The sequence below is a fragment of the Cyprinodon tularosa genome, unplaced genomic scaffold, assembly GCF_016077235.1.
Source record: "Cyprinodon tularosa strain WSP-4 unplaced genomic scaffold, ASM1607723v1 ctg239, whole genome shotgun sequence".
Classification (NCBI taxonomy): domain Eukaryota; kingdom Metazoa; phylum Chordata; class Actinopteri; order Cyprinodontiformes; family Cyprinodontidae; genus Cyprinodon; species Cyprinodon tularosa.
Genome location: NW_024038892.1, coordinates 1,306,959 through 1,332,557, shown reverse-complemented (window position 1 = coordinate 1,332,557; position 25,599 = coordinate 1,306,959). Strand labels below are relative to the sequence as shown.

Sequence of the window (25,599 nt, the reverse complement as noted above, 5' to 3'; positions counted from 1 at the left end):
CCCTCTATTGTCCCACAATGGGGGATTCTGGTGTTTACAGCAACAAAAAGATGATAGAAAAATGGTCCCACAAATGTGGACCTTAGAAAGATGTATAAGAATAACATAATAGTGAAGGGTTAAAAGATAAACAAAAAAATACTGTACTGTAAAGGGTTTTAACAATACAAAACTGTGCACCTAGAGAATAAATATCCAATACACAGCTATGGATATTTTTACAGTAATGGATATTATATCGATATCGATACAGCTCTCTAAAGGAAATTGTTTCCTTCATTTTTCAGATTTCTATCTATAGAAGATGTTTTTAATCAGTTCCCCTTAGCGACATACATATACTGTATTAAGTTTGCGTTTTTTATTACTTAAAAAAACAAACTAATGTTTTATTTTTGTAGTTGCATCGTGACGAATTGTGATAGTAATATGATGGGTTATAAATATCTTTGATAGACAGCGCAAGTAAAGAGGGTCAATCCTCTGTAAATTAACTCTTTATCTTACTGCAGTTCTGTTTTACTCTGGATGTGTTATTTCTATGATACAGATACTACATGGTGGTTTTTTCTGATGCAAATATTTAAAATACCACCAGATAATATGTAAGCACGTCCCATAATTACAGGTGCTGGTCATAAAATTAGAATATCATGAAAAAGTAGATTGATTTCAGTTATTCCATTTAAAAAGTGAAACTTGTATATTATATTCATACATTACATACAAACTCATATATTTCAGATGTTTATTTTGTTTAATTTTGATGATTACAAATGACAACAAATGAAAATCTCAAATTCATCATATCAGAAAATTAGAATATTGTGAAAAGGTTCAAAATTGATGGCCCCTGGTGCCACACTCTAATCAGCTAATTAACTCAAACCACCTGCAAAAGCCTTTAAATGGTCTTTCAGTCTAGTTCTATAGGCTACACAATCATGGGGAAGACTGCTGACTTGACAGTTGTCCAAAAGACGACCATCGACACCTTGCACAAGGAGGGCAAGACACAAAAGGTCATCGCTAAAGAGGCTGGCTGTTCACAGAGCTCAGTGTCCAAGCACATTAATAGAGAGGCGAAGGGAAGGAAAAGATGTGGTCGAAAAAAGTGTACAAGCAAGAGAGATAACCGCACCCTGGAGAGGATTGTGAAACAAAACCCATTCAAAAATGTGGGGGAGATTCACAAAGAGTGGACTGCAGCTGGAGTGAGTGCTTCAAGAACCACCACACACAGACGTATGAAAGACATGGGTTTCTGCTGTCGCATTCCTTGTGTCAAGCCACTCTTGAACCACAGACAGCGTCAGAAGCGTCTTGCCTGGGCTAAAGAGAAACAGGACTGGACTGCTGGTGAGTGGTCCAAAGTCATGTTCTCTGATGAAAGTAAATTTTGCATTTCCTTTGGAAATCAAGGTCCCAGAGTCTGGAGGAAAAGAAGAGAGGCACTTCATCCACGTTGCTTGAAGTCCAGTGTAAAGTTTCCACAGTCAGTGATGGTTTGGGGTGCCATGTCATCTGCTGGTGTTGGTCCATTGTGTTTTCTGAGGTCCAGGGTCAACGCAGCCACATACCAGGAAGTTTTAGAGCACTTCATGCTTCCTGCAGCTGACCAACTTTTTGGAGATGCAGATTTCATTTTCCAACAGGACTTGGCACCTGCACACAGTGCCAAAGCTACCAGTACCTGGTTGAAGGACCATGGTATCCCTGTTCTTAATTGGCCAGCAAACTCTCCTGACCTTAACCCCATAGAAAATCTATGGGGTATTGTGAAGAAGAAGATGCAATACACCAGACCCAACAATTCAGAAGAGCTAAAAGCCACTATTAGAGCAACCTGGGCTATCATAACACCTGAGCAGTGCCACAGACTGATCGACTCCATGCCACGCCGCATTGCTGCAGTAATACAGGCCAAAGGAGGCCCAACTAAATACTGAGTGCTGTACATGCTCATACTTTTCATGTTCATACTTTTCAGTTGGCCAACATTTCTATAAATCCTTTGTTTTTATTGGTCTTCAGTAATATTCTAATTTTCTGATATGATGAATTTGAGATTTTCATTTGTTGTCATTTGTAATCATCAAAATTAAACAAAATAAACATCTGAAATATATGAGTTTGTATGTAATGTATGAATATAATATACAAGTTTCACTTTTTAAATGGAATAACTGAAATCAATCTACTTTTTCATGATATTCTAATTTTATGACCAGCACCTGTAGTGTGCTGTATCTACATGTTGATCCCACAACATTAACTCGTTCTTAGCCTCGCAGCTCTGCTTGAATCCTTGCTGCTCACACAGTAGACTTAACAGAATTGTGCTCAGAGGTCTCCATGTTGTACAGTAAAGCAGAGACCTATTCATGTGTGAGACTTCATCACTTCTTACACAGTCCAGCTCAGCATCCATCTATTGCTAACAGCCAGAGACAAGAAATGGTAGGAACCAGAGAGGCAGCAAATCTCCTAGGGAGAAAACTGCAGGGGCCAGAGGAGGAGATTAAAGTTGAATTCCCACCTCTCATTACAAACTTGTAGTAAATCTCAGCATACAACAACTTTCAGGCAGGGTGGGGGGTTGGGAATGTTTGGCAGGGATTTCCTATCATGTTTGTGTCCACATTTACTAAACAAACCAAGAGCCATAAAGTCTGATTTGTTTCATGAGTTATCTTCCTGGTACGTGACTTTCCTCTGTTTCCTGCTGCTATTGAGAACACCGTCCTCCTTCAGTCAAGTTTAGGAAAAAATCTCACCGATCATAATGGGCTCTGCTGAGAGGATAATTTCATGCAATGACTTTATCTGCTCTGTTAAAACAGAAATATGAGAACTACCCCCACGCAACACCACCTGACACTCCTCCCCCCTCCGGTTCTCTGCGTCCTCGACCCTCTACCCCCACACCACTGCCCGTGTTTGTCTTTCCCTTTCCCTTGGGTTTGCTGTTTCCTGTTAGGCTGGGCAGCCTCATGTGAGCTATATCTTCCAGACAGCTGTAAAATAACGGGCCTCGCCCTCCCTTCTTTGCCCCCCCTCCCCTTATTTTCAATCTTTCTCCAGTCCCCTTTTTTCCCTCCATTTCTCTCGCTGCTCTCCTGGTTTTCATCACCAGGCTCCAGAATTCAATTAGGTAAAAGCGGATCATTCATCTCAGCCCTCCGTGTTTTGATCTCCTCTCCAACCATAGGTCTAACAAACATATCAGATGGATTGGATGGTGCTGTTGTTTGTTTGACATTTTCTAGCCTAACATACATGCTGATGAGCCTCATTGTGTTATTTATAGAGCAGAATGTGACTTTTCCTTTGAATAACAAAGTCTGATTGCTATCAGGATGTATTATTAAATTATACAAAATGTAAAGCATAAATGAACAACGCTTCAAGCATGTTGAGTGCAAGTAAGCTTTCCCATGCAAACAATTCCGCCAAGCACCCATCACTTCAAACAGCACTACCATTATCTATCCTGCATTCCCTGGTTCCCGCTCATGGCCGACAGCTGCAAAGATTTATTGAGTGTGTAAGAGCACTGCTTTTTGTGCGACTCACGGCTGACAGAGTTTGACCAGATCCTGGTCTGTGGTTCCTGGATGCAGGCCACGGATATAAAGGTTGGTTTTGCTTAGCTGCTCTGCTCCATTCATGCTGTTGCTGTTGCCATTGCTGAATGTGGGGGTGTTGCTGTTGCCATTGCTGTTGGGACTGGGAGGGGCCATCTGATGGTTGGATGGGGACACATATGTCTGCTGAAAAGAAAAAAAAGACATGGTCAGATTTAAAACTATGAAATAAAGGAAATCATTATTTTATTACTGTATCATAACAGAAGTTATTTCTAAAATCCTATATGTATTGCTTATATAAATAACTAATAGAAAGAAATGTCGTTAGGGCTGCACTATAAAAATAAAACTAAAACAGTACAGAAAAGAATACAAAATCCCTTTGTTGTACCACAATGGGGAAATTATGGTGTTACAGCATCAAAAAGATTATAGAAAAAATGGTCACACAAATGTGGAACTTAAAAAAGTGTATAAGAATAACATAATAGTGAAGAGTTAAAAAATAAACAAATAGAATACTGTAAAGTGTTTTAATAATTAATATATTAATTAATAATAATATATTTCTATCTATCTATCTATCTATATCTATATATAGCTATATATATATCTATATATATATAGATATATATATATATATATATATTTAGACATAAATAAGAAAGAAACTACAAGAAAGCAAACTTAGTAAAACATTTAAATATCATCTTTAACCAAGAATTAAGAACAGAAAGCGAAGGCCCCTGACAAACTTACAACTGCAAAACATTTCAACTTTGGAGCCACATCACCTAGCAATTTGCAGCACATCCATGAAACAACATCACAATGGTCACTAATTTCAAATTTCAGCTACACTTATAAAACTGTGAAAAATCCTCCTACAAGACAGAAGATATTTACATAAAATCGGTGTCTCTTGTCAATCCTTTATTCGTTCAGAACCAGGGTCCACCTTTAGCTGTGCCCATAAAATTCAAGTCACCGCTGTAAGCCTATAGAGTGCCTAATGGAACAGCTCCCATCTACCTGAAAGCTCTCAAAGGCTTATGTCACGACTCATTCAATCCAGTCAAGGGATTGCTGGCTAGCAACCAACACCAATTCAAGAAAGCCCAGATTCATTGCATGCTTGATTCATGATGGTGAAGCAACATGCTGATGGCTGCTAGAACTGGTAAATCCCAATCTACCATCAAGGAACCCCTTCTACTTCACAATTTCTGCACCTTCTGCTGTGTCTGATATCTATTTCAACCCTGTCATCCCTATTAGTGGCCTTTACTGAGGAGATAACAGCCAAATGCATAAAATAAAAAATAAAAATTTAAAAAAAGAAGCGAATATTTCAAAGCAACATAAAAAACAGATTGCAGTAAATTCCCTAAAGACAGTATGGTGATCTACTTAAGTTATGCCTGAGAACACTGTCCTTAATTGTAAGGTATGGGGATGGTTGCATCATGTTGTGGAAGTGTTTTAAAACTGGAGAGAATAAAAAGAGGATATAACAAGAAAGAAAAATTATGTGAAAATACTGAAGCAATATGTTAAGACACAAATCATGTTAGAATTATTTTTATGATTCATGTATGTGCTTGTTAAACCCTATAATACCTGCCTGTTACATGTTAAGCATATGGACAGAGTGGGTTATACTATCAGAGAACTCTGTCACTGTGCATTCGGAGTGTCCTTGATCCGGAACACTGTATTATTGTGATATGGCTGAGGCCAGTGATGTCTCCTCATTTTACAAACATGTGTATGATGTAATCATCTAAAAATGTAAGAGGCTGTGTGTATAAAAGGTTTCTTTAACTGGTATTTGGGGCCGCCTTTCTGAAGAAGCGATCCAGGTGGTAAGCATGGCTATAATGAACATGAACATGTTTGTCCGAAGTGATCTCTTCTCAGGAAAAAACCTGGGAGAGAAAGCTTAAAGGTGTAAACATAAAGCTTTCCTATACAAATTTTAGAAGCAATAAGGACATGGGTAATTGTTTGAAATAAAAGTCACATCATTTCAGGTAAACAATATTGATAAAATGATACTTGGCCTGTGACAATATTAACTGATGTTCATCTAACAGTAAATGAGTTGATTGGACTTATTGCACGTCAATATCAGGGTACAGGATCTAAAACTTCACCATTTTTAACTGCAAGCTGATTTAAAATTATCACTACAGAAGCTAAATATTTCAATCATGGGGATGGGTAATCACACAAAAGATGCAGAAAGTTAATGAGAACACCTGAATTTACTTTACCTGGAGTCGTAATCAATACCAAATTGCAGACTTTGCTAAATGGATCATTATATAAAACACATATATCTAGATATATAGATCTGATCAGGCTTCCTGATGAGCCAAAAATGTACAACTGACTGGTTCTGGGGATGTTAAAACAGTTTTTCATTCTACATTGGAGCCCCTTTCATGTAGAACATTTTCAATGGACTATGCCTGGATGCTTTGGACAGTGGAGATAGAGTCGAGTTCAACATTTGCAGGAACTGTGAACAGCCGAGCTTTGGGAAAACATGAGCCTTCACATGTACCAGGCAGGTATTATGAGGGTTTGACAAGTACATTCATGAATCATAAAAATAATCCTAACAACCAAAAAGTTTATCTTGCACACTACCCTTTCAAATACAAGGAGACTTAAGAACGACGAAGTTGATGTTTTGGAAAAATATAGGTGCCAAAACAATGGCTTAAGTGTGGGAGCTGCTCATCCAATTCTTTTAAAGGCAGTGGTGCTCATGTTTCTTTTATCCTTTGAGTCAATGAAATCACATTTCTTCCTGCAATCCAAGAATTTCAAAAACTCTTCCTCTCCTTTTTAATAAGCAAGCATAATCCAGATCTCTCATCTTGGTGATTTCTTTAGTCAGTTAACAGCACATGATCATAAGCTCAATCAGGAAGTGCTGTAATTCTATTGAATCTCACTTACATTATTGTTGTAAAGTAAACTGGAACACTCTCACTTAGTTAATTCATCAAGCTTTGTGTTTATAAAGATTTATTTTTTGGAAAATCAAGATATTGTTCTCAGTCATGTGTTTCTTGTACTTCTGTTGTCTAGCATAATGTCATCCCATCACTTTTTGTTCTATGATGTTTACTTAGAACATACTAGCTCATTGTGTAACACCAATAGCTGCAAACATTTAGAGTTATGTTTTCTTTGTTTGTCAGAGCCTGCCAGCTGGTTTTACAAGCATGTTTCACTGCTTGTATTTAGTTGCGCTTTAAATTCAGGGTAACTCCCAGAATAGAGGGTTATAATCAAAGCCAAATAAATTACGTTTTTAAATATAATTGTCCTTTTTTATTTTGTTTTTAATTAAATGAAAGGTAAGGAAAACATGCAAGAATCAAATTTAGTATGAAAATATTCAAGATATGATTTTCAAGCCAGCTTTATTTGTAATGGTGACTCAGATCTGTAAAACAACCTGTAACTGCCTGGAGCAGTGAAAATATGAGCCAAGCAGGTGTTTGCTGCCCTTTACTATCAGTAAGAAAAATTCAACAGCATCACAGGAAATGTTATCCAACAAATCTTACAGTAATCCTTTTACAACAGCTTATTAATCAGATAATAAGCAACAACAAAACACAAACAAACACAGAGCTCAAACTCTTGATCTCCAACACAAAATGAGCATGTCTTTGCCTGCTTTGTCACAAGTCCTATATTGTGATTTGATAACCAGGGCTATAAAAAGAGTAATGATATAGATAATGGTTCATGGGCTGGAGAATTTGTGGCAGTATAGATGCTGCAATTTTAGTGAAATAATTTTGCCAACAAGACAATGCAAGAGCATCTGGGCCGAGCACCCACCGATATGCTACAGCATGAGACAAACCCTGCATGCATATGAGTAAAATGAAAGTAAATGTTGCTTAAATGTAGGGGTTAGAGGATGACGTTGAAGTGAAAACCAGTAGATGTAAAAATAGAACCTTGTGTTAAACCCTCAGAGTTAGAGATCAAACCAGTAATGCGAAAAAATAAAAACTTCTAACCTCTGGAACCTAAGCTAATTGAGAGCTAAAACCAGTATATCCTGGTCAAACCACAAAAAGAAAAAAATTCAAGGTCAACACTGTCAAAGATAGGGGTCAAATCCAATGCCATAAGTCTTATATATTTGCTGCAGGTCATTGCAGAAAAGCGTAAAATTGCACAAAAATCTACAGCAGAGCAAACCTGATGCATAAAAGATTAACCTCTTCATACCAAAATGATCTTTCAGTAATAGGCACTGGATTAGATAGAGCTTGGGTTTTCATGGAAATGTAAAGCCCAATCTGACTAAATTATGTAAAATCCCAGTTGAGATGGAGAAAAACTATAAAAACAAACATAAACCAGAAAAAAAGGTAAAATACAGATGGAACCGCATAAAAACACGGCCATATTCCACATTTATTAATAAATATATTGACCTAGAGTAGTGTCTTGCAAGTTTCAATGTGTACATCTATCCCAAGAAATAAAGGAACGGTAGCCCCATGAGTCAATTTTGTGATTCTGCACAAAAAATAAAAAGGGGCTAAAAATTATCAGGCTATTTGTAGCAGGCAAAAATGATTTTGGCCGCTGGGGGGTGGGGCTGGTTTACTAGGCTAGGCTATTAGGTCTCTGGTCTCTGTCTGCGCTTTTAAGAGCTTGAAAATACAAGACAGTTAATATAATAATATAAATTCATCCAAAAATGAGAAAGAATTTGAAAAAAAAAAAACTGATTTTTTTTCACATAACAAAAGGAGCAGTCAATTTAGGTGAACTGCATTTGACTTTTACTGATAAGTCTTTGCTTGAAACAATCATCAATGAGTCTGTGGACAACAAATATGGCTATTTTTTGACACTCATCAATGGCCGGCCACTGTTTCTGCATCTCTGTTACACACCCCTGGTACAGTGGTTATTACACAAAAGCAAGAACCCTATCCAACTATGCATACATTGATAAGCAAGATATATTTTTATTGATGAGCCACATTCTGAACTACTTTTGTAGACTCCACGACTCCCCCCAAAACGCTTTCGGCAAGAAACAAAATTATTAAATGGCTGCTAATAAAAATGTTTTTTTTAAACATTTATGAGAGATGTGAAATAATACTATAGCAGAAGCACAGATCAAATTCAGTTCATCCCTATTGGGCTGGAAGAAACATCTAAATGACCTGCTTGCCCTTGATTCACTGTAGTATAATTTATGCTTGTATTAATGCACATAAGCTGTTCTGATTTCATGATTTAGCTGCTCCGTAACTCACTAACCAATAAAATTGGTGCATTTGCATTTATATGTAAGGACATTATGCAGGAGCTAAACTTATAATGACCCCTTTGTGCAGGTTGTGTTTGCAGTGGTGTGTGAATGAGAATTATCTTTCAGCGGAAAAGAACAAAAATAATAAATCCCACATAAATACTGTGAACACAATCTAATTTCTCTTTTAAAAACATAGAAATAATAAAAACAATCATACTACTGCTATTATTGAAGGAATAGAAGTGTCATTTCTGATACTCATTTATAGTGACTTCGATTTTGATGCAAGGGCTTTAGCAATGATATATCAAACAGATATTTATAGAGTAACAAAGTATGACAAGCTGATATCTGCTGGCTAATATGTTGGGGTAAAGTCTGCTGTCAGCTGATGAGCTACACATAGCCCTCCAACTGTGGACCTAAAGCAGTGTTACATTATTATGAACCATAGGTAGTTATGGTTTTTTTCACATTATGACCATCTGTGCATTTTGTCATGATTGCAAACATTCACAAACAGTCTGATTTGTCTGTAAGCAAGGACAGCATGTAAGAGCCTATTGTGTAACATCAAGTGGGGAGGAGCAGAACTGCTCTACTTAATGCTTCATGAAAATACAGAAAGCTCCAGCTCTTACTTGAGCATCTCCTTGAAATTATTTCATAGCTAAAAAAAAAAAAAAAGAAGAAACAGCTCACCTGGAAGCATGTTTAACCATGGCTAACCTTGATACTAGCACCTGGCTTATATGTGCAATATCCAAACTATGTTTGTATTAAGGTATAATGATATAGTTGTGATAACTGAAAATCCTAAACACTGCAGATATCATTTGTTTCATATTGAGTGGAGTTCATCAGCAGGTTCATCAGCAAAATCACAACAAAAAGAACAAGCAGAGATTAAGTCATACTAATTGTGATTCGTTCTGTGTGAATGGACTGAACTATTTTTAGTTTCTAACCAAAACTAGTTAGGATTGCTGGAGAGTAGAAAAACTAACTCTTTGTTGTTGTTGTTTTTTTTTTGATGATTTGCTTTATAACCTGGAGATCCAAATGGGTTGAAAAAACAAAGAATTACCAAAAAGCACTTTCTAAAGCTTACACTTCTTGAGAGGCAGATCCGGTAGATACAAGATTTATCAATCACATTCAATCAACAGAATAGCTGATTAATATGATCGCATTTATTTTAGAATAAATATATTTTACATCACTTATAAATCTAAATCATGTAAATAAAAGGATTTGAATAAGCAGTTGCTAAAGCTTTTCTTTACCCTTTCAATCTAGCTGTAATATATTTTCAATACTGACATTTACATTTCAAATCTTTTAGCACTAAAATATATATTTTTTTACTTTGTTCAATATTTCTCTCTTATAAAAGCAGCAACAGTACAGTAAAACATCAGTAGGGATGCACGTTCAGCAGCTTGGAGAGATAAGATATGCTGGGAGAGCCCAGAGAGTCCGGTGCCGAGGCCTGGCTGGTGAGGCCTATCTAATTGGGATATGAACTTGTTAGGGAAAAGTGCTAATCCCTCTCATGTGCATTCAAGTCAGAAGATAATGTCTCATTAAAACCACTCTGCTAAACCTCATCTGAGAAAACCATGGCAAGGAGTCAGATATGCATCTCACCCCCTCCTACTCCTCCAGCTCAAGGTGTTTTTCCAGCCATAAAAGGTCATTTTAAATGTAATGGTGCAATCATGAACAAATATGCATGCAGAAAAGCACAAAGGGATTAGGGATAGGATGGGAGAATATAACAAAAATCTTGAAACCATTAAAAATATCTTACAGCTCTCATCCGATCTGTGCCAAATCCCTGAACGACCCAGTCAACACATTTGTACTTATTTTTAGGTATTTGTTTTGTTATATTTGTTTTTTAAAGCTTAGGGATGAAAAGTGCTCTAATTTTCCATGATTACAGTCCTAACGTTTAAGGTCCTCTCAGTGAGAAAATAGAGCAACTTCTACCACTGTCCCATCTCAACTGCACACTGCTGTCCAGCTGGCTAATAAAAGACTGCTACATCCTTCTGATGCTGGCAGGAAAGACATTTAGCTGTTGGGAAATATTTATGAATACAAAAAACATGGTGAAAGTCATGGTGTTAAAAACTAAAGGTGGTACAATACCATTTCGTTGTTTTCTATGTATGCTGTCATATTTAAAGTAAATGTGTTGCCCAGGTCTAAAAATGATAGAATGATTGGGCATCAGGAAGAACAACTTCTTTTATATCTTTAAACTCTTTATGTCACATTTGAAGCGCCTTTTTCCTAAACAATGAATATGTGTTGGCTCCTGCTGTGTCAGGCCCAGCCATGTAACTTTTCATTGGATTTTAATGCATTTAATAATTTTTCCTTAATAATTAAGGATCAGATGATAATCTTTGTCAATGCAAACAGGATATCTTAGTGTTTCTTTCTTATTGCAAGATTGTTGCTTTGATATTTGAGTCTCTTCAAATCTCTAGCAATCTAGCAGTAAATGTTTGTTGTATATAGTGTAACAATAATGCACACCACCTCATGTATATGGCGTTAAACACTTCTTACTTTATTGTGACTAAATGCCATTTCAACAAAAAAGCATAGTTGAACCGTAGAGCCACATTGTTTCAAAACTATTGTTGGAAAGTTTTGAACATGCTGTCAACATCTTTAAAAATAAAATCTATAAGCTCAAGGTTTGTACTCATACTGATCTGACCAAAAGAATCTCAAATCAAATGTATTCACGATGTTAATCCAGAGTGTGAGGTGAGTAAAATTATGTACGACTGGATGGATTCAAAAGTTAGGTCTGTTAAACATTTTTTCTTCTCACTGGGAATCAGAGATACAAATGGAAAACATGGGACTTAAACACTACAACGTATTATTCCTATTCCTACATCTGAAAAAATATGATTCCAAAATTCCTTTATTATATTTTTTTTATTTTTAGGTACAGATGCAGAGCTACATTAATCTTTTTATATATTTCTTTAGATAGAGATGTGACATAAGCGTCTCCCAGCGTGGTGCAGAGACTTTGTGCCTCAGTCATTAGATAAAATCTGATGAGAAGATTACAGTTGGAAGTGGCAGAGTTGAAGCCTGAAGAGACCGCAGGTGACTCAAGGACTTTTTCAGTCAAACAGAACAAAAATAGCAAGGGTAACAGGATGTGGAAACTTTCTAATTAATAGCGAAAACCTACCGTCTCACTTTTCAATATGTGCCACAACTCTTTCTTAACCCAAATTTGCTTTAAGCTATAAAATATCAATAAGCAGTTTTTATACAATAACACATGTACTACTTTTCTCAGAAAATAATTGTTAAACTTTATATTTTACCTCGCTGTTGAAAAATTAAACTGCATTATATTTTCTTCTTCATTACCAAGGCATTAATCGATTTTCACCCTTTCAACCCGCAATTTACTCCTAAATCAAATGACCATTCTCCAGTTTTGATACCACTTTCACGATCATATGGTTAAACAAAAAAATAAATTAGAAATTATATACCTAGTTATACAACCAAATCAAACTTTAGCTGAAATTGGTTTATCATTAATCATTCTACAACAAGTTTTAAGAACTGCATTTCAGGAATAAAACAAGATTACATTGTTAACTTGGAGAATTATTTAAAAAAAACAAAAAAACAGACCAACCTGACTGGTTAAATGCCCGGTGGAAAAGATCACAGTATAACATTTACATTAAATCCCAAATATGTAAAGTAAAGCGGTAAGAGGAGGAAGGAGCTACATAAGCGAAGTGATGAGAACCCTCAATATACCGCAGCTCCACTACTCACTCTTTAATCTATTCTCTCTCCTAAAACTGCTTTTAGCAGAAATCAATGTGAAACAGGCGGGAGGGAGAAAAAAAGCTTGAAGTTAATGGGAAGCAGAGTAAAAAGGGGAGTATCTCTTAATCCCTCTCTTCTCTCCGCCCTTTTCTAAATAATAAACGACACTGAGCAGGGGTTACCACTTGATGCTGGATTTACAAGTCTCTCCTCTGTGTGTGACTTTATCTCCTAGGGGGGAAAAAAAGCTTGGAAGTCTCACTTCAGGAGAGAAAGGTTTTAGAGTTTTTAGAGCCCCTGTGGAAGCAAACACATTGTCTGAATTCAGGATTCCAGGAATTCCGGGTCATTAATCTAAGCAATCTAAATTCCTTCCAGCTGTGAGCAAGTGATGGGAATGACACAGGCATGACGGGAAGAGCTTCATTTCAGCTGTTTCGGATGTTTTCCATGAACTTACTCATACGGTTGCTCACTTTTCATGCTCATTTATATCTTTTTCAGAGAGCACTCTAGCAATACATTTTGGGCTGTATCACATATTAGCTTTTAGAGTAGTTTCGATTTTAACCAAGCACATTAGTGATTTGAAGCCAGAATTCAATACCAGTTTAAGTCAAATCTAAATACTTTTGTGTTAAGAAACCCAGCTCCCAACTTTTTGATTAGATATTGACTAAAATTTGGTTCAGTCGATCATTATTTTTGTTCATTCTACGAGTTTTCAGCAGACATATTTATGTGTTAGTATGAGTTGTTTTATGATTGAAAATACCAGTTTACTATAGGTGAAGATCTGTCATTAAAATTATGGTTGACAGCTTTTTGCACTGGAGCAAAAGTCTTGGTTTATATTAGGCTTTAGCTTGTTTAGCCACAACAGTACTATGCTACTGACAGCTAAACAACAGAGCTTCTTAACCCTTTCATTTCCAATGAGGGCCACATCTTAGATGAGGTGTGAGGAAGGAGAACTAACGAGTGCTAATTGAACTGGATAAAAAAGTGTGCTCTGATTGGTTATTGTCTGGTAGTTCCATTAACTGTTATATGATGGTCATGGGTGTTTAGAAATAAAAAAAAACATCAAAACCTTATGAACATTAAGTAATGAGGTCAAACATTTAGAATGCATCCTTTAGAAATTTATTTGAAAGGTTTCTTATTACATCAACCATTGTTGGCATTCATAACAAATATGGGCAGAAACGTGCACAACCAGAAACTGAGAATTTGAATTACCCTGACTAAATCTTATCTGCCATTATTTATCTTGTATTATAAACGCGCTAATACATACATAATCCTTTTCCTAACATTTCCTGTATATTCTGCATAATCTGTATAATGTAGCTGTGCATGTAGCACCCATATTCATATTTATACATAACTTTTTACAGTCCCTAGCTATTACTTTTTGCTTGTACATACACCTGTAATAATATTTATATCCTGTATAGCACTTCTGGATAGATGCAAACCACATTTCGTTGCTTGTACTCATGACAGTGCAATGACAATAAAGTGGAATTCTATTCAATTCTATTAGTCTAAAATTTAAATTCACTACATTGAAACTGAATATTTTGAAACAATGCATTTGCTTTGTTTATTTTTTTCTTTTTACATTGAAAATTCAATTTTTCCCTTTTCACTTTGATTTCTAATATTCAATTTCAGTTTGAAAATTGAGCTACTTTGTCACAAACAACCATGTCCTTAAAAAACACAGATTCATGGAATGATATATCACATCAGGTTAAATTAACTTTAAGGCATTCGGGCTGCAGTAGAGGACCACAAGAATTGTCATGCAAGAGGTTGGCTTTGGTCAACTGCAACTGCTACCTGTAGCTAAAGAGACTAAATTAGCATTGGCAGGTGTAACATTGCGCATTTTCCATGCCGATATGGTCAAGATGGTGAATACTCTGTGGTTTAAGGAACCATTGATTTACACAAGGAAACTGAATGTTCAAACTAAAATTAATCTATGGAACTAAAAGTAAAATAAGACAAATTTAATTTTCAAAGCAAATTAATTCAGTTACATATCATTGTATTATGTTTCAAATGACATTAATGGAGATTAATGCCCGTTTCTGATGGCACAACTTTCCCACTTTCTGTTTACTTTCAACAAAACAGATGATCTCATGAAAGAAAGGGGGGAAATGTTTTGTTATATTTCTACTCCAAAGGCGCACCCAGCAAAGGAGACTCTTGTGATAGAGAGTATCCTCTGCTTCTATAACAAGGGTCTGTGTGCTCCAATGACTGTATCGGTGAAGCTGTATCATTAATCAGGTGAAGGCTATTTGGTATTGAGTTATCAAAGCTTAGGGGCAGTGGTGGTTCTCAATGGAGGCGCTAGATCTCACTGCTCAGAACAACAAGACCTATTCTAGTTTTTTTTATTTTCGGAATTATGATTCTACTCTGAATTTAAAAAATAATTGAAGCCATTTCCCAGTTCTTTATGAACTGCGATAGTGCAGAAGCCTTGCAATTCCAATTGAGTAGATTTTATCTGCAGAAAACAACTCCAAAAGAAATGACAAAAACAGGAAAAAAACCTAATGTTTTTAAAGTGGTTTCTATGTCAAATATATGGTCTGCACTATAGAAGCGGCTGAGAATAGACAATTTAACCCTCATGAATTATTCATCTCCCAGAGCAAGCCAATCAATATCACAGCTCGCATACTGTTCCAGTTTCAAGTCACTGTGCTATTCCGCTAATCTGCTCATTCAGTATGGTGATCTAAAACAGACTGCCTGTACTTTCCTCTCTACTTAAAGTGCTATGCAAACCTCCTCAGTAATTATTTCTGAAGGGGTGGGGCATCATGGAGCGCGTAAAAGTGGAAAAAAACTTTACAAACTAGGGTTTAATCCAATCGAAAAAAAAACTATTCCATTAGCGAGTTTAATTCGGTTAAAATTAGAGTTGAAAATGAAATGATCTTTTGCGCTTCTTAGGCGCACCAAGACAGGGACATTTCTAAAACTGTTCTCTGCGTAGGCAGGAAGAGACCGTGTCGGAACAAACGAAAGCAAACTGTTCAAGTAATCCTCAGGGAACACAGTAACAGACTCTGCTCTGCTTTATAACAGTTTAGCACAATAAATTAAAGCCAAACACAGTAACAGTTTTAACGTGATCCAATTTCAAGGACACTGCAGCTTAAAACAGCCGAGCAGATTTTAAGTGGAGACACGGAGCTCGCACAGCGCCGCATCGATGGCTGATCTACTTTAAGAGAAGAGAAACACAAGTGGTCGGATGGGGGCTGCTTTACCTTCTTGTGGCTTTTGCCGGTGTATCCGCCGTACGGGCTGATTCCTGTCCTTGGCGGCACCGAGAGCAGCATTTTTACGCGGCGCTGTGTCCAGAGGAGCGGAGAGTCAGCTGACGTCAGTCAGGGAAATTCAGTCAGAAGAGCGGCGGTGATTAGAGTTGCTCTCTGCACAGCGCGCACACTCAGCGCACACCAAGTGCACAGCCTATATGTTGATGTGTGAAAGCTGATGGCCCGTTCGTTCTGGGACAATCATTCAAACTCATAGTAACATCATAGTTTTTTTTTTTTTACCCACATATATGCTCCTGTTTGTATAATATAATATAATATAAACACCCTTCCTAAATGCACAAGACAGCTGATCTGAATTCTTTTTATTTATGATTTTTGTTTTGTTTTGCTTTGTCTAAGCAAATATTCTTAAATTGTTTTTTACCTTTTCTTTTAGGGGGCTCTCTGGATTTGCTTGTATTGAGATCTGCACCTTCAGCTTGATGAAGAACACATAAAGGTGAACACATAAGTCAGAAAAAGGAAGATTGGCTAAATGTGTTGCTAACTACTAATGTGGAAGTTGAAAGCTTTTTTCTATTTCATCTAGTTAAACACAAAAAAATGAAGAAAAAAAAGTGCAATATAAGTATTAAAGCACTATCAGTTTGAGGAGATACAAAATATTAGATGTGTTTGTTCAATTTTTAATTCAATTCAGTTTATTTATATAGAGCTAATTCACAACACAAGAAATCTCAAGGCACTTTACAATTCAACCAGATCATGAAGTCAAAGTGATTAAAAGTTTTCAAAGGAAAACCAGTCATTTCGACTTGCTAACAAACTTGACAAAGTTTTAATGCTGGATTTCCTTCTTGATACAACCTGGATTTTAGCTTGGGTTCCCCGGATTAAAGTGAAAGAGTTAAACCTCTTCAGCATGGAGACTAATCTAAAACAGCTGGCACACCTTACCTCATCTACCTGGAGGACATTTGGCTGACATTATTAATCATTCTTTGCATGTGGCAGCCAGGAGAGGCAGATAAATGATTTTGGGACACAGTGGTACTCTGGCATCTGTTAAAGTTTTTCAACTCAGTTCAGTTTTATAATTGTTGTTTAATTTTTATTTCAGTTTGGTCTTATCAGTTTGTCATAAATAAATACCACATAGTTAGCGAAGACCTAAAATGGGCAGAACTAAAGTACATATTATCATCTGACTTTTGCTGGCAAACATTCTATTACAGTGGTTACAGTTACACCAAGAAAAAAATGCTTTTGCCATATAGATATTAGTGCTGTGTTTAAGTGATATAGACCTTAAGTTGGCAACATTGGTAAGTCATAGAGATGTTCGTACACAATCTGCCTTATTTTGCCTAGCTATCTAAAAATAGATTTTTTTCAAAAGAACTGATTTATAATTTTTATTATACGTTACATATATCATCAGAAAGGATCCAAGAACACAACCCTGTGGAACGTTTACATTGAGCCATATATTGTGATTAACTGTGGTTTTAGAGAACAGATCCGTCAAGCAATAAAAAAAAACAAAAAACAAAATACAGTCTCAAGGATGTAGTGTGAAAAGCGATAGTAGTAATGGAAAACCTTTGAAGTCAAGTAAACCTCAAAATGACCATTAAAGGCTAGAGTTAAGCTTTTGCTCATAGTTTTCAAATAGATATCAAAGTCATCCACAATAAGGAAGTCTGAGAATTGATTTAAAGTTTCAGTTAGAACCAGCAGGCGAGACGCTGAATGAACAAAATCCCAGTCCAAGTATTTAAAAATTATTACTTCATCACCATATGCTATGATGAAAGAAAGAAGAAAATCTTACATAATTTAATTTAAAAATATTTACATTTTTGTACTTCAGAAACAGTGGGAATATATGACATTTAGAAATCAAGGATGTGGCTAATCTTTGATAGCCAAAGATAGCAACTATTTATAGAATTTCAGTGGATGAGGAAACCTTACATGTTAAATAACAAAAATCAGACCAAACATAATGTACTCTATAAAGGAAGTATGCTCAATGGTTGCCTGGAAAATTTATGAGAAATCTTTTGTTTTGTTAAATTTCAATTAAAGACAAAATGTTTATAATTAGCTGGACAAACACAAGATTTAAGTGACATGTCTAGTTTACGCTGCCTGCTGGAGCTAGGCACCAGCCTAATGAACAGGTGGTAAAGAAGATGAATGGATCTTAAAAATTAAGAAATAAGAAAAAGTGACATTTTCTCTGGTGAGATAGTTTTACAAAAGTATGTTTTTATGTTTATTATACAAAAAACTTTACTGATTAACTGAGACAAAGAACGATACCGTATCAAATTTGCAAGTGAGTCACTTTTAAAAACTTAGTTATCCTAAAAAATAATACATACAATAAAGTCAGATAAAATCTGATGTGACATTATTTTTTTTTACTATTTTAAAACTTAAAAAGAAAATATCAGCTATTTTCCATTTTTACCAGCAGTCATGTTATCTGACAGTTCTTATCCTGTTATAAAAAGAGGTGTCTGTCTCTCATGAGGAGTTGCTTGGCAACTCCCCCCAATCTTTTGCCTTGTCCTGTGCACCCTGACTGACTGGTCCTTAAGTGTGAGGAAAGGAAATTATATGTAATTCTAACACATCCATACTGTGTTATTAAAGATTTCAGACTCTCTCTGTATTTATTTCCAAAACATAAGGATGCACACAACCTCAAAGTTTGAATCATTAGTTGCATTTTCATAACAATCTGATTTTCCCCCCCATGATGTTCTTTCTTACTAGAGATTAACTGCTTTCTTTTAGGCTGGACACGGTTAGGCTCATATGGGGCTGTTAGTCCCCCATGTTTTAATCGATGCATGAAATGTATTGATGTGGTGTGTAAGTGTTGAACCCGAGTGGCAGTAAATTCCAGAGATGAAGGCCAGTTTGGGGGGTGCAAATTATCAGTGAGAGGGAAAAATGTGGCCTGCCGGAAACATAGGTTAATCTAAAAAACAGGAATCAAAGTATTTTTTAAAAATGTATAAATTGAAGACTTGTGGAAAGTTTTTTTATTTTTTTTTTATTTTTTTATGGCTGTTGGCTGATATGGGGGAGGGCTGCAGATAAGGAAGATTTAAGGTGGGGTCAGTGTCGGGGGTGAACACAGGCTGCTGTTGCATGCTCTGCATTCCTCAGGTGTTGTCAGCAATGTATGCTCAGTGATCATCTTGCCAGAACAAAGCCACTAATTTCCTCCCAAATCAAAGGCAGCAAGCAGGGAAAGCTTGTAGAACTGAAAAATAGGTGCAGCTTGTTTTTTTTGTTTTCCAATGTGAGCATTATATAGTATTAATAAAAAAAATGATAATAATAATAATGCAACAAAAAAGAAAAAATTGAACAGGCTTGCAAAACTAGTGTTGTGATGTGGATTGTGCTGCAAATGTAAACTTAAATAACCATTTTTTTAATTTACACATTTCTAAGCCATCGCTGACACTTGGATCAAAGAAAGTTCAGGTCCTTGAAGTGTCTGGGACTACTTCTCTCCCCCCAGTCTCTCCCTCCTTTGCCCTGCTCTGACTCCTTGGTTGGCCTGCTAAGAGCTGAGGGATTGTGTGCAGATGTGCTTGGAAAGAGGCCAGCTCCTCTGCCATGGGAGAACATGTGGTCTGAGAGTGTTTACGCTGGCACTCTTTCAAGCTGTCTCCCACACAGCATGCTGGTGTCTGTCTCTCTCTGCTTGACAGTACTCAGTCCTCCTCCTGTAACAAAAGGTAGATTCTCAGGTTGAGGTGACACCAGATAGTATGCTGGTTTACAAAAAGGAGTGAGTGCAATGTCTAATTAGCTTAAATTTAGTGGTATCTCTTGTAATTTATATTAAATGAATTACAAAAAAAATTTTTGGGCTAAAGAAAGAACATCAGACATCACTAACTGACCTTGAACAGCTGGTATAAAAGGGATTTTGTGACATATCAGTGAGATTTTCTAAGATTCTTCACATTCTTTCCCGTAATTTAGGCACTGAAATAAACATCAGTAAATTGAAAGTCACTCAAAAACACTCCTTATTGACTTCAGACGAAGTGAAATCAAGAATTAAGTAATTCTTTTTTTCTTGTTCTATTACCCCTGTTTTTGGTACCTTCTGTCAAATACACCAAAAATGGGGACGGGAGTATGCATTGCAAAGACCTGCAGAAGGAATAATGTTTCAGTGTTTCAGATATGTTTTGAAAATAGCAGGTCTCAGATTGGAAATCTGAAATCCCTCTTATCATTTCTTATAACATTTGACCCACTATGCATTCAAGCTTATGTTGGTTTCGTTTTTGTGTGAGTCAGTCAGATAACCAAATGTGCATTCCTTCAGGTATTATATGTATGCGGCGCCCTCTGTAGGTCGAGATTGTCATGCTGATCAAACATTTTATCCCCATAAAAACTATAGAAGTTACCAAAATTGATTCTTTATTTGAAATTCAAGACAATCCAAAGAAACGTTTAGGACAATTATGTAAAATAGATACAGCAAGATAATTGTCACAATTCTCGCGATCTTTGGTGCAGGTTGTTTAAATAAAAGTAGGCTGCTTTGTAAAAACAAACAAAAACAATTTCTACATGAGGATCTTATTTCAATTATTTCACTTAGTGAAATAGCTACATTAAAATTTTTTTTAATTAATCATAAATATCAAATGAAATTATCTTATTTAAGAATCTGTATATTAAAAAAAAAGGTGTGAAGACCAATTAAACAGTCAGAAACTATGGAAGGGTTAAATTTGTATTTCTTTTCTGGTTAGTTATCCATTTTATATGAATATATATATATATACAGGTGCTGGTCATAAAATTAGAATATCATGAAAAGGTAGATTGATTTCAGTAATTCCATTTAAAAAGTGAAACTTGTATATTATATTCATACATTACATACAAACTCATATATTTCAGATGTTTATTTTGTTTAATTTTGATGATTACAAATGACAACAAATGAAAATCTCAAATTCATCATATCAGAAAATTAGAATATTACTGAAGACCAATAAAAACAAAGGATTTATAGAAATGTTGGCCAACTGAAAAGTATGAACATGAAAAGTATGAGCATGTACAGCACTCAGTATTTAGTTGGGCCTCCTTTGGCCTGTATTACTGCAGCAATGCGGCGTGGCATGGAGTCGATCAGTCTGTGGCACTGCTCAGGTGTTATGATAGCCCAGGTTGCTCTAATAGTGGCTTTTAGCTCTTCTGAATTGTTGGGTCTGGTGTATTGCATCTTCTTCTTCACAATACCCCATAGATTTTCTATGGGGTTAAGGTCAGGAGAGTTTGCTGGCCAATTAAGAACAGGGATACCATGGTCCTTCAACCAGGTACTGGTAGCTTTGGCACTGTGTGCAGGTGCCAAGTCCTGTTGGAAAATGAAATCTGCATCTCCAAAAAGTTGGTCAGCTGCAGGAAGCATGAAGTGCTCTAAAACTTCCTGGTATGTGGCTGCGTTGACCCTGGACCTCAGAAAACACAATGGACCAACACCAGCAGATGACATGGCACCCCAAACCATCACTGACTGTGGAAACTTTACACTGGACTTCAAGCAACGTGGATGAAGTGCCTCTCTTCTTTTCCTCCAGACTCTGGGACCTTGATTTCCAAAGGAAATGCAAAATTTACTTTCATCAGAGAACATGACTTTGGACCACTCACCAGCAGTCCAGTCCTGTTTCTCTTTAGACGCTGTCTGTGGTTCAAGAGTGGCTTGACACAAGGAATGCGACAGCAGAAACCCATGTCTTTCATACGTCTGTGTGTGGTGGTTCTTGAAGCACTCACTCCAGCTGCAGTCCACTCTTTGTGAATCTCCCCCACATTTTTGAAGGGGTTTTGTTTCACAATCCTCTCCAGGGTGCGGTTATCTCTCTTGCTTGTACACTTTTTTCGACCACATCTTTTCCTTCCCTTCGCCTCTCTATTAATGTGCTTGGACACTGAGCTCTGTGAACAGCCAGCCTCTTTAGCGATGACCTTTTGTGTCTTGCCCTCCTTGTGCAAGGTGTCGATGGTCGTCTTTTGGACAACTGTCAAGTCAGCAGTCTTCCCCATGATTGTGTAGCCTATAGAACTAGACTGAAAGACCATTTAAAGGCTTTTGCAGGTGGTTTGAGTTAATTAGCTGATTAGAGTGTGGCACCAGGGGCCATCAATTTTGAACCTTTTCACAATATTCTAATTTTCTGATATGATGAATTTGAGATTTTCATTTGTTGTCATTTGTAATCATCAAAATTAAACAAAATAAACATCTGAAATATATGAGTTTGTATGTAATGTATGAATATAATATACAAGTTTCACTTTTTAAATGGAATTACTGAAATCAATCTACTTTTTCATGATATTCTAATTTTATGACCAGCACCTGTATATATATATATATATATATATATATATATATATATATATATATATATATATATATATATATATATATATATATATATATATATATATATATATATATATATATATATATATATGATCTCAAATAAAGGTAATAACTACTAACAAAATAATATAAGGGAGGTTTTATAGAGATAGAATTTCCATATGTTAACTTAAAGCCTTCCTACATTAAGTTTTATTATTTTCTTTCCATGCATGTGTGAATTCTCTTTGTGTATTCTAGTTTCCTCCTTAAGTCCCAAAATATGCATCTTAGGTCAACTGAGCCTAGAGGAAGACCTGTCCATAATATGCAAATACAGTTATGTGTGTACTACGCCATTAGGTGGCAGTCTTTGTTACAACATTTTAATGATAAAGTACCACGTAGCTCAGGAGCCATTTACCTCGACCTGATATTAAAAAGAAAAAAATCCATCGCGATGCAAATACTTGCACATATCCTTTAATCTGGTTTAGATCAAGTAAAGTATTTCAAAAATATGTTTTATATCTGCACAACATGTAAGGTTAAAGGCAATCAGCTGCATTAAAGGTGGACGAAAGCAGACGTCATGTATACAACAATGCTTAAAGAACCTGTCATCTATGGAAACTTATTTTGTCGCGTGAAAACCAAGTCTGGATTTTTGTAGAAATTTTGAGCCATAATGCCCGCTGTAGGTAAATCAGTTGCAGCTCCGTTTTCTCTCTCTCACCTCCAGGGGTGAGGAAAAATTATGGCAGGCCGTTTCCCATATAATCAAAGCAAACGTGAACGCTCATTTACTTTGGATGTAAATAACAGATCATTCCTAGACTGGGTATATCATTGCGAGTGAAACATATTTTTAAATTGGTGCTCATAACATTTTAAATGCTTAATGTCCTCCAGTACCCAAAATAATGTTGTTGTTTTTTTTATTTTTGTTCACCTCACAGTCAAAGCATTGGAATGAAATGGTATCCTTCAGGGGGCGTTTCTAACCTTCTATAAATCAACTGTTAAGTATCAGGAAGACATTTATACCAAAAAAAGAGAATTTAATGGGTTCTACTTTCAATTTACTTGTAACTAGGGTTAGGATTTACAGTGCCTCAATACATTTTCTTCATTTCCGATACGATATACGAGCCCACTGCTCCCCCAAGATATATTGCAGATTTGAGAATGGGCCAATACCGATATTGACCCGATATGATAGCATGAATTATATAAGCTTTTATTACTTATTTCATATTGTAGGATGTTAAAAAAAAGGCTTGATCAAGTAAAAATACTAAAACAGGGAACAAAAGTCAACAGCAAAACAACTGACCCATGTAAAATTAACCAACAAGTGATAGAAACTTTTAACAGAAGCAAAGTGTTTATATCAGCATTACGTTATATGAGATTTTAAATAATATCAGACCAATATCCAATATGAAAGTCGGATCGAGACATCCCTAGTTAGGATTGTGATTATATGATTCCAAAAATAAATATTTATGAGCTGAAGGTCACTTAGAGTTATTTTTTGGCTTGATCTAGGGTTATAATTTCTAATATTTCTTTGGAGTTATACTCCCAACAACACAACATAAGTTAGAATGTAATACCACATAAGGTTCAATATAAACAGCTATTTAAAAGCATGCATGCAGCAATTAAAAAGAATATTATCACATCTTCTTCTTAATTTAATTCAGTTTATTTATATAGTGCCAATTCATAACACATGTCATCTCAAGGCACTTTACAGAGACTTTTCAAACAAATCATACTGTCAGATTGGTTCCAAATTTTCTATCTAAGGAAAGCCAGCTAATTGCATTAACTAATTGACTCAACAATCCCTCATATCAAGCATGTTTGTAGCGAAAGTGGAGAGGAAAACTACCTTTTAACAGGTCGACAAGGGTTCAAGGAGACAGAAGTAGATATACAAAAAGAAGCAGAGATACAAAAGGTAACTTTTGACCAGCTCCACAGACGACACCATCCTGGAAACACACAGTAAGAGAAACAGGACTAAACTGAAAAACAGTTTAAGCTCCTACATCTATAAACAAAGATGTTTATAGGTCTTTTTTTTTCCAGGATGGTGTCACAGTCAAACAAGAACAGACCAGATCCAGCTAACCAAGATGAGAAAAAGCAGAGTGCATAAAGTTAGTGGTTGAACTAACAAATACTGCAGAAAGGGAAAATAGACATAGAAGGAAGGAGAAAGATGAAGAGGAGTCCCTATGTCCTCCAGCAGTCTATGCCTATAGCAGCATTACTATTGAAGAATAAAACATATGTTGCGGCTACTCTTGCATCAAAAAAGTTTCCAAAAAAAATCAAAAATTGCCAGAGTAGTCTTAGGAGGAGGTTTTTCGACTCACAAAAAAAAAAGCACTCGTGGAGAATTTTCTTGTTTCAAAATAAGGGTATTTTCTTTACTAATAAAAAACAACAGAAATATTCTCAGAGTTGACTTACAAAAATTCAAATATAAAGCTAAGTGATGTGTGTGAAAAAACTGTTGCACTCCTCACTCCTTCAAACAAACAATCAGATCCACCTCATCAGCTGCTTCTACTTGTTAATCTCAGCAGGAGGCGGACTGACAAGGAGGAGGGTCAAAGCAAAACCAATACATAAACAAATAAACAATAACTCTACCATTCACATAACCTTAGCTCTTTAACATTAATATTTTGCAAAAGATAAATGAACCTAATTCTTAATAGGCTCCAACATCCCGGCCCCTAATTGTTAGCCTTATTAAAATAACAATTACATAAATTATTTTCACAGGAGCCTAACATCTAGCAAAAACATTACATAAACTTAATTCTTTTGTCCATAAATGTTACCTAGAGCTTCTCAACATTTTTAATGCTTAAAGCAGTCCATAGAAAGTCTTATTTCATCCAGCTGCCTCCATTAAAAGACAGAGCTTATCTATTGGTCGCTGGATGACATTGGTTTTGGTTTTAACCAAAACGCTTCTAACAAAACCTTTGGCATTCGGAAAAATCTTTATCACACGACCCATTGTCCATGCGCTCCTTGGTGCCGAGTTATCCACAATAACAACCAGATCTCCAGGGCTGAAGTTCCTCC

General features: G+C 36.0%; 1 protein-coding gene across 3 annotated transcripts in view; it reads right to left on the bottom strand.

The window, feature by feature from the left end:
* LOC119785002 (RNA-binding motif, single-stranded-interacting protein 2-like) overlaps positions 1 to 16,212 on the bottom strand; it is a 35,015-nt gene extending 18,803 nt beyond the window's left edge. For 2 of the 3 annotated variants that reach the window (XM_038287370.1, XM_038287372.1), the window contains exons 1-2: positions 16,038 to 16,212; positions 3,577 to 3,773 (exon numbers count right to left, since the gene is read on the bottom strand). In XM_038287370.1, coding sequence (XP_038143298.1) covers positions 3,577 to 3,773; positions 16,038 to 16,109 — 269 coding nt within the window. In that variant the 5' untranslated portion in view covers positions 16,110 to 16,212. The remainder of the gene's footprint in view (positions 1 to 3,576; positions 3,774 to 16,037) is intronic. The other variant, XM_038287369.1, reaches the window with a different exon arrangement.
* Between the last annotated feature and the right edge of the window lie 9,387 nt (positions 16,213 to 25,599).